Source organism: Xenopus laevis, chromosome 3L (assembly GCF_017654675.1).
Source record: "Xenopus laevis strain J_2021 chromosome 3L, Xenopus_laevis_v10.1, whole genome shotgun sequence".
NCBI classification, from domain to species: domain Eukaryota; kingdom Metazoa; phylum Chordata; class Amphibia; order Anura; family Pipidae; genus Xenopus; species Xenopus laevis.
In genome coordinates, this window is record NC_054375.1 from 109573084 (window position 1) to 109583083 (window position 10000).

The 10000-nt window shown below is 39.3% G+C and overlaps 1 protein-coding gene across 2 annotated transcripts in view; it reads right to left on the bottom strand.

Annotated features, from left to right (window-relative positions):
* The window catches only part of cep152.L (centrosomal protein 152kDa L homeolog), a 43334-nt gene that overhangs the window by 8728 nt on the left and 24606 nt on the right, over positions 1-10000 (bottom strand). For both annotated transcript variants that reach the window (XM_018251035.2, NM_001093617.1), the window contains 8 exon segments: positions 8548-8817; positions 7754-7885; positions 6362-6985; positions 5880-5979; positions 5472-5633; positions 4793-4880; positions 4433-4536; positions 3170-3326 (listed from right to left, as the gene is read on the bottom strand). In XM_018251035.2, the coding sequence (XP_018106524.1) occupies positions 3170-3326; positions 4433-4536; positions 4793-4880; positions 5472-5633; positions 5880-5979; positions 6362-6985; positions 7754-7885; positions 8548-8817 (1637 nt within the window).

Genomic DNA, 10000 nt, shown 5'->3' on the forward strand with positions numbered 1-10000 from the left:
TTGACTGTGTTGTTATAGGCTCTCTTATGTTGAAACAGCAGTGACAGAGCTGAAATCTGTACTTTGAGAAAATATAGATGTAGTACGATATTGAGGCCTTTTTGGAGGAAGGATAATATAGATGGTATGGACAAGGTCTCAAAACGAATGTTATTATCTTGACACCATACCCAGTAACTCTTCCAGATTCTGTGATAAATTTGAACCGAAACTGGTTTTCTAGCCTGAATTAATTTCGCAATCACTTCCTCAGAAAACCCCTTCTTTCTCCAGATGGACTTTTCAATAGCCATGCCGTCAAATTGAAGAGCATTGGATTGCGATGATGAATAGGGCCTTGAAGTAGTAAATCCCCCCCTATAAATCCCCCCCTATAAATCCCCCCTATAGGTCGTGAAACCAAGTTCTTCGCGGCCAGAAGGGGGCTATTAAGATGGACAGGAGATTTGATTGACTTTTTTGAGGTCACATGACTTGGGGCAGCTGAGAAATTGACAATATGTCTAGCCCCATGTCAGATTTCAAAATTGAATATAAAAAAAATCTGTTTGCTCTTTTGAGAAATAGATTTCAGTGCAGAATTCTGCTGGAGCAGCACTATTAACGGATTCATTTTGAAAATTTTTTTTTTTCCCATGACAGTATCCCTTTAATGTAGTAACTACTGCTTTAATGATGGCTTCCACATCATGATGGATCTCTTTGTTCCCCCTTCTTCCTCTGTTTGGGAAGAAGCGGAAAAGATTTCTCCTTCTTGCTCAGATTCTGAATCTGATGCTTGGAGGACTAACGTAGTTGGTGAAGAAGATTGTATGCGTTTAGTGTTAGATCTTTTATGCTTTTCTCCAGGCCCTTCTTGTATCTTGGACATAGACTTTTCAATCGAATCGACTAAGGAGTTAGCGATAGTCGGCCAGCGAGGGTAACTGCTGAAGTGAAGCAAGTGACTGCGATAATTGTATCGCCCATGATGGGGCTGCTATTTCTGGTAGAGGAACTTTGGGTATTAACCTCTTGAGGAATGTTTTGACCCATTTCGCTAAGATTGGGTTCCAGGGTTGCTGGCGGAGCCTCTATCCCAGGCAAACATGACCTACAGAGCGGGTCTGTTTGTCCCTCTGGGAATTTGCATTGACATTTATTGCAAGCCAAAAAAAGTTACCTTCGCCAGTCCTGCTGCTGGTGCAGCTCGTCCTCTACCACCCCGTGTAAATGGCCCCCCTGTCCTACTTCAGCCATGTCAGTGCTAGGGATGAAGTCAGAGGCTGGTTACTGGATATGTGCCGTTATCTAGATAGCTATGTCTGCCTTGCGACCGCGCTTGTTAGAGCTGCCTGGCCGCCGCGTGAAGCCGACTGCCCCTTTCCTCGCCTTCTTTACTAAGATGGCTGCCAGCGAGACTCTCCGTTAACCAGAGTTAGTGACGTCACCACCTCTTCACCGCTCCGCAGGCCTCTCTCCTATTGTATTGCAGAAAGGAACCGAGGACGCGGCTAACAGAACAGTTGTGCAGGCTGTCAGCATGGTGCGGTGAAGTGAAAAAAAAAAAACATTATCGCCAGCCTATTTGAGCACTCTCCCTTGCGTGGCGGGCAGTAAGCTTAACTGGAGTATGACTCCTCTTCCTGGTGTGCAGTAATATTAAACCGAGGAATCACTCCTCTTACCTTCTCCATTTGTATCTCCCGGCCAGAGTCCCTGTACCCCAGGTTTTGATTTTGGAGGCCACTCTGTATTATATAGAGCTTCTGGCCCCGGGACCTCGCTGATTCCCACGTTGGGGGGTTAGCTTTACTGGGTGCAGGATACCCCAGTCCCAAGCCTAGCCCCAGGTGTGAGCGCTACTCGCTGACCGGGGCTTCTCTCAGTTGGGTCTCCCTAGAGACCGATGGGTTCATCCTCCCGTGGAGAGGACACTTGAAAAACTGAGGTAAAAGAGGAAGTGCTAGGGGTTAAGCCGGAGCCCTGGCAACGCCCTCTTTTGATCTGTCAATCAAGTGTCCTGCCTCCTGAAGGATGGTGCTTTACCCCATTGGTCTCCTGTGTCCCCCGGAGACATCAGAGAAAAAGCATATTTTCATTGAAGTAGCCAGCCATCTTTTATAGGAGAAGGAAAGGTTAAAACTAAGTAAGCTTTATCAGACAGTTTTATATAAATACACCGTAAACCCTCTGTGGTGTCCTCTGGCAAAAGTAACACTGCATTTCTTTCCTTCTATTATGTACACATGGGCTTCTGTATCAGACTTCCTTCTTTCAGCTTAAAGTGATATTGACACGTTCCTATAAAAATTATAGGAACGTGTCAGTATGAAGAAAACGCTGCACACAAAATATTTCCCCTCAGAGCCCACTGCAAAGCCGTCCCCTGCCCCGCAAAGCCGCACTCATCCGACCCTCCGAACCACCTAAAAGATATCTTCAACTGTTTCCTACATCTTCTGGGTTGCTTCACTGATGCAGGGCTGGGGGCGGCGCGATCCTTCCATTGGCTGATTACGTATTACAACAGGACTTCAGCCTATGGAAGGATAGCTACGCCCCCAGCCCTGCATCAGTGAAGCAACCCAGAAGATCAGTCAGTGCAGGGAGGGATTCGGCTGAGAAAGGTGCGCAGGGCTGGGGGCGGCCTTTGCAGGAAATATTTTGTGTGCAGCATTTTCTTCATACCGACACATTTCTATGATTTTTATAGGAACGTGTCAGAATCGCTTTAAACATCCAGGGCACAGACTTGAGCATGCTCAGTTTGCTCCTCTCTTCCTCTCCCTCCCCTCCCTGCTGTAATCTGAGCCCAGATCTATCGGAGAGAGACTCAAGCAAGAAGTGATGTCACACCAAGCTAATATGGCAGCTGCTATCCTAAACAGACAGACTTCTAGTGGTTTACTCAGGTATGGTAAAGCATTCTACAGAATATAGTGTTATAGCTTGCACTATTGAGGCTAATTTATTGGAATAAACTGCCTTGGTAGCTTTCCTTCTCCTTTAACACTAGTATGCAGATCGAGCATGTGATATTGCAAATAAACGAACAGCACAAAGCATCTAGAGAGAGTGTAAACACTGCAGCAAGATTATGGTCTGAGCAATGGGTGTGCAGCATATGCACCTCGCTCTGTCTGTACTTATGCACCTATTGCCCATATTGTTTGGATGAAAACCTTACCCTTCATTGTTCCCATCGTCTTTTAAAAGTTGCTGCAGGCATGTCAAGTAGTACTTTCGCATCTTACGAGCAGTTTCTTGTCGTTCTCTTAAAACTTCCGATTTCAGCAATTCAGCAGCTCTACCTTTACTTTCATGAATGTAACGAAGCATGTCATCTGCAGAATTAAGATAAACAATAAAATTTGACACTTAAATGAATATTTGTTTCACTAAGTATCGGAAAATGTTCTAGACTAGTGCTGTGAAGCTTTTTTCATGGAGTGGGCTGGCCCTTTTGTCATGCAGAATGGTTGAGGGAAGAATGATATTCAAATTATAATGGCATCATAAGAAGTCAATAGAGCCTTTGAACAGAGTGGGAGCACAAACATTGAAGGGTTAAATCCAGTGACTGGACCTCCATATCGATAGTTCTCTGTTAGACAATTATATTGTCAACTTTCATCTCTACCTCTCCTATTGTCCTTGTGGACATCTCCACACTGTAAGGAGGTATTGTTAAAGGGATTCTGTTATGATTTTTATGTTTTCGTTTTTATTTCTAAATTACATTGTTTACACTGCAAATAATTCACTCCACCATATAAAATTTGATTCCTAACCCAACAAATGTATTTTTTTTTGTTGCAATATTGGTGTGTAGGCAGCCATCTCAGGTCATTTTGCCTGGTCATGTGCTTTCAGAAAGAGCCAGTACTGCACTATGGAACTGCTTTCTGAGAGGCTATTGTTTCTCCTACTCAATGTAACTGAAGGTCTCAAAGACCTGGATTTTTACTATTGAGTGTTGTTCTTATATCTACCAGGAGCTGATATTGTGTGTAAGGTAGCTGCTATCTGGTTACTTCCCATTGTTCTGTTTTAAGGCTGCTGGGGGGGGGGGGGTGATATCACTCAAATTTGCAGTAGAGTAGTAAAAAGTGACTTAAGTTTATCAGAGCACAAGTTACATTACTAGGGGCTGCTTGGAAGCCGACAATATCTCAAGCCCAATGTCAGATTTCAAAATGAAATATAAAAAAAAAATTAGTTTCCTCTTTTGAAAAATGGATTTTAAAACAGAAGTCTGCTGGAGCAGCACTATAAACTGATACATTTTGAAAAAAAAAAACAAAAACATGTTTTCCGAAGACAGCATCCCTTTAAGTACTAAATTCTGTTTGTGACCGAAGAGAAAAACCTTGCTAAAGCAAGAAATGTGTTTTTTTGGAGCACACCATTAGTGAATGTATTTTCCTTAAATTAACAGTTCCCAACTTACTTTTGATTTTGTCCACAGCTTTGATGTATTGAGCACGTATTTCTTCTAAAGCATTGCCATTACACATCATGCAGCCATTACTGCCACCCTCTACTGGTTCCAAGCTACAATTGCAGCAACATAAAAATGGTTTCAAAATTTTAAAAAATCGGCAGAGAGAACCAAATCTACTAATAAACAGACCTTCTGACAAAAAAAAAAAAAAAAAAAAGAAGAGAATTAACATGCCGACTATATTGACTATGTAGAAATTAATAATTACACTAAATACTGAGTAGGAGCTACTTTAAAATTCATGGCATAAAAATAGCAGCAGCTGTGCAGAAGCACAACTCGGGTAGTTAGTTGAAAAAAGATTACCATGCAGTAGAAGGTGCAACTGTCAGCTCGAGTTTTTTCTGCAACTCGCTGTTTTGCTTTTTCAGTTCCTCTGTGAGTATATGGTTTTCTGTAACAGAAGATGGATAAATGCAATGAAATATATATATATATATATATATATATATATATATATATATATATATATATATATATATATATATATATATATATATATATATATATTTATATTTATATATATATATATATATATATATATATATATATATATATATATTTATATATATTTATATATATATATATATATATATATATAGAGTAATTTTTTTCATATTTAAACATGATCGCATAGTTTTTACTGGCACCACATTATGCCATTGTATACATTATTTTAAATGAATGTTCCAAAAGCCCAGATATAGTAAAGAAAAATCAACTGGATCACTACCTAATATATGCATGTGGTTCTTCCTGTTTTCTTCCCTTATAAACCAAGCTGCTCATAAAACTACAGAAGCTATTTGTTAATTCTTGCACCAGGACTTTACCCAGCCTGTGATGAGCTTTTTTTTTTTTTTTCAACCAGCTACAGTTAGAACAATGAAAGCAAACACTCTCCAATATAATGATGCAGATATTTATAATGCTCATTTTTTTTTATAAAATTTTCTTTTAAAAATTAATTAAAAGTAATACAAACTTCTATATTTTTCAGCTTTGAGTTTTTGTTCCTTTACAAGTTGTTGTAGGTGTCGGCATGCCTTTTCCAGCTTGCTTCTGATCTCGTGACACTCTTTTTTTGATTTCTCAAGTTGTTGGACCCAATGCTCACAGCAAGGCTGTTTTTCAGTTTTACCTAGATCTTTATTTGAAGGGAGTTAGGAAAAAACACATTTAATTTGGCTAATGCCAACAGTAACACACATATTCACAAGTAGGAATGTTGTAAGGGGAGCGGGGGGGGGGAGATTTATCACCAGGAAACTATTTTCTTAACAAAACTGTACATGGCTATGATTATAGTGTAAATGGCTCACCATCATCATTCTTTTATCTCCGAAGCTTTTGATTTACACTGTAAAATTTAAGGGCTACATACAACTCTTACCTTTGTCCAAGTACCACATTTTTGCTGTTTTTCTATCATCTGATCCTTCTAGCTCCCCTCCTCTTATGCCAGTCTCTTGATTTGATTCAGTGTCATATTTCTTTATAAAAAAAAAACAAAAAAAAACCTTCACCTGGAAAATTCATTTATACTATAATCCTGAACACTAAATATTGGAAACTGCCCAGATAAATAGAAAAAAGGGTACATACAAGTGCAGTAATTTAAAAATCGGGATTATTTTATGGAGTTTATATTTTGAATTTCCCCACAAAAATGTTGATGTATCTTAGAGTGTAATATATAAGGTTTTTATGGCAGAGGAGCAATTGTACGGGTGTACTTTATACATAATGCACTTTAAATCTATTGCGTTACTCCGCTTCCATTCACAAAACATTTCAGCAAAAACAAAATATATTTTCTGATTCGCTTTCCATGTTTCGTATTTAGATTTATCCAATAACCAATAGAAGAATTACCTTTTTCCAGTCTTGTCTTGCATTTGCCAGCACTTTGTAGAGAATGCCTTTCACAGATTTCTGTAAGCAAGCTTTTAACTTCTCCAGAAATGTAACATCTAAATTGCTCTTCATGCTTGGTAATCTATCTTTGACTATGGATTTATCCAACAACTGATCATGTATTTCATACATACACTGCTCAACCTCTGACAGAATCTCATTTTCAAGGGCACGCATTCGTCGTGACTCATCTAAGGCCCATTGTTTCAGGCTTTCATCTAGCCTCTCTGCCATTTCTCTATCTTTTTGTGCAATCAGTTCATTTTTTTGTTTTTCAAACTCTACTTTGGCAGTTGACAGAGTGTCAGTGAGTTTATTCCGATGCTCATCTAAAAACACACGGTAATCCTTTTCATTGTCTTCCCGTAGCCTCTGGATTTCATCATGTTTTTCTTTGTTCCACTGTGCCCGAGACGTTGCTATTTCAGCCTTCAGTAAAGCCTGAGACTCTTCTGCCTTCAGCTCAAGTTCTCGTTTCATCGAGGCAATCTTCTCTTCAAACTCTTTTTGTCTGACAGTAAAATCAACTTTGTCAGACCTCATTTTCCATTTTATTTCAGCTGCATAGAGAGCATCCGAGACCTAAGAAAAAAATCACAGTACACCTTTATTCAGTGGCACAAGTAAAGGCTTATAGGCCAGAGACAAAAAACATCCAGCAGATCATCATAATGTGATCTGCTGGAGGGCACAGTCTGAACCAGTGCCAAGTCTAGTTGCAAAATGCAAAAAAGCAATTATGCCTCGGATATTCCAGAAAGCAGAATTTGGCATCCAGTAAGAAGAAGTCATTGGTAAGATCAGTGCTATATTTGTGCCTGTGGTAGGCTGATGTACGTGACAAATTGCACAGCAGCCTTCAACTCTCAAACTAAAAATCTAAAACAAGTTCTTCTAAATTACAGTAAAGAAGAACAGTCACTTTCTAGTATGGCTTTAAGCTTTTAGGCATCATTCAGCACAATTGCTTACCTTTTGCTCATGAACACTTCCATTTTTTTTTTATTATGCACTTGCCATTACTATCCTAACCAACTCTACCATTACACTGGTTACCGGCACTGTACATCTCCCTTCCTCTCCTTCTTAGACTGTATGTAAACTGTTAGGCCTTGTATTGGTAACCCTTAATGCGGTGAATCACTTTGGAATGATGCTTTTGTAGATTTGCTTTAAAACAGAGACCACTGATTATCATAATGTAGCAAGGTAATGCTTGAATTGGGAACAAAAAATGTGTGCAAAAAAGCAATTAAAAAATATCCAATGTTTCGATCACTAAAGTGCTCTTCCTCAGGGACCAACAAAAACAAAAATGCACGCACACCCACCCACACAAACAAATAATACCTGTCTCTCCACATTACGTTCATTCGTTTTCTCCCATTTTTCTTGCTCCAGCTTTAACCGAGCTTTGTATTCAGGTAAACTGGTAAGTTCTTGCAACCATCGTCCATAAGCCCTGGTTAAAGCCACTTCCACCTTTAAAAGGAATTTTAAAATGTTTTGTTGAATTCAATATTATACCAAGTAAGGCAGATTCTGAAAGTGCATATTTTCAAGGCAATAAAGGTGCACAAACAATAACTACTTTTAGGCTGACAGAACATGGGTTTCTTTTCCAGCCAGCTGCTGCCTCTTCTTGTTTGAATGAGAAACACATTCTGGCACTTTCAGGCTTTAGTCATTCAAAGTAAAGAAAGGCAGAAATTTAGAGGAGTGCCTCCTGTGCCATCAGCCTAACCGATACAATTTTTATTTTATTTTACTTTTTTTTTTATAGTTTTTTAATTATTTGCCTTGTTCTACTGACTCTTTCCAGCTTTCAAATGGGGGTCACTGACCCCATCTAAAAATGCTCTGTAAGGCTACAACTGTATTGTCACATCTACTTTTTATTACTTTCTATTCAGGCCCTCTCCTATTCCAGTCTCTTATTCAAATCAATGCATGGTTGCTAGGGTAATTTGGACCCTAGCAACCAGATTTCTGAAATTGTAGAATGGAGTGCTGCTGAATAAAAAGCTAAAAAACAAAAAATTAAAACTAATTAAAAATGGTCTCAGAACATCACTCTTTACATCATACCAAAAAATAACAAAAGGTGACCAACCCCTTTAACGGGTACCTGTAATATAAGTTACCTGTTTTGAAGTCTCCTCATGGTGGCGCTCTTCCAGTTCTAGCTGAGCCTGGTGTACAGCTTTTTCTTTTTCCTGAATAGCATTCTGCAGTTTAACCTTTAGCTCATCAATGCAGTCTGAATTTAAGTCAGATTTGGCCAGGGAGCTTTCATCTGTCTGAATAGTCTGAGTTTCAAAACTTTGTAGACTTTTAGTCTTGGCATCTTGCAAAGCCTGGTTTAGTTTTTGTGCCCATTCCATTTCAACATCTTGAATTGCTTTAGCAGTGACCTGTTATAACACAAACGTTGGTATATTAAATGAGACGCTGAAGCTACCTATTTACAATTCATAAAAGAAGACGAATGTGAACACCATGAATGTAGGATGATGCCAAGGTCTATATCTAAAGGAACCTAGTTACAAGGTACATATTTTTTGAATTTTACGAAAACAAGTAAGACATGCACTGTATGGTCTGAAGTGGCCAAACAGATACGGTCATGGGAAAACATGTTTTTTCCAAAACGTATCAGTTAATAGTGCTATTCCAGCAGACTTCTGCACTGAAATCCAATTCTCAAAAGAGCAAACAGATTTTTTTTATATTCAATTTTGAAGTCTGACATGGGGCTAGACAAATTTTCAGTTTCCCAGCTGCCCCAGTCACGTGACTTGTGCCTGCACTTTAGGATGGAACTATTTTCTGGCAGGCTGTTGTTTCTGCAACTTAGGGTTAGTACACATGAGGAGATTCAGGGAGAATTTGTCGCCTGGCGACTAATCTCCTCTTCTTCTGGGTGACAATCTCCCCGAACTGCTTTCGCGTGTCTTCCCATCCACTATAATGAAAAGTTGCCTGCGCTAAAGCACACGCCGCTTCATTTTCCAAAGTTGCCTCAAAAGGAAACTTCGGGCGACTTCAGAAAACTAAGCACCGCGTGTGCTTTAGCGCAGGCGACTTCCCATTGTTCTGTTGTTAGGCTGCTGGGGGGGGAAGGGAGGGAGGTGATATCACTCCAACTTGCAGTACAGCAGTAAAGAATGATTGAAGTTTATCAGAGCACATGCACAAGTCACATGACTGGGGGCAGCTGAGAAATTGACAATATGTCTAGCCCCATGTCAGATTTCAAAATTGAATATAACAAAATCTGTTTGCTCTTTTGAAAAATGAATTTCAGTGCAGGATTCTGCTGGAGCAGCACCATTAGCTGATGCGTTTTGAAAAAAACATGTTTTCCCATGACAGTATCCCTTTAACACTGATTGTCAGGAGTTTAACTCCCTCCAATATATAACCAGAATCAGATGGCTATGCCAATTCCCGAATGGCCATTACATCTAGCTGCCTATAAAAGGAACATTCTTTATGGTGCTTGCTCATATTTATACAAATATTTGATTAATAATAAATTGAATAAATTCACAATTCAGTTAACAAGGCCAGGCTCAAATAAATGGCAAGCAAACA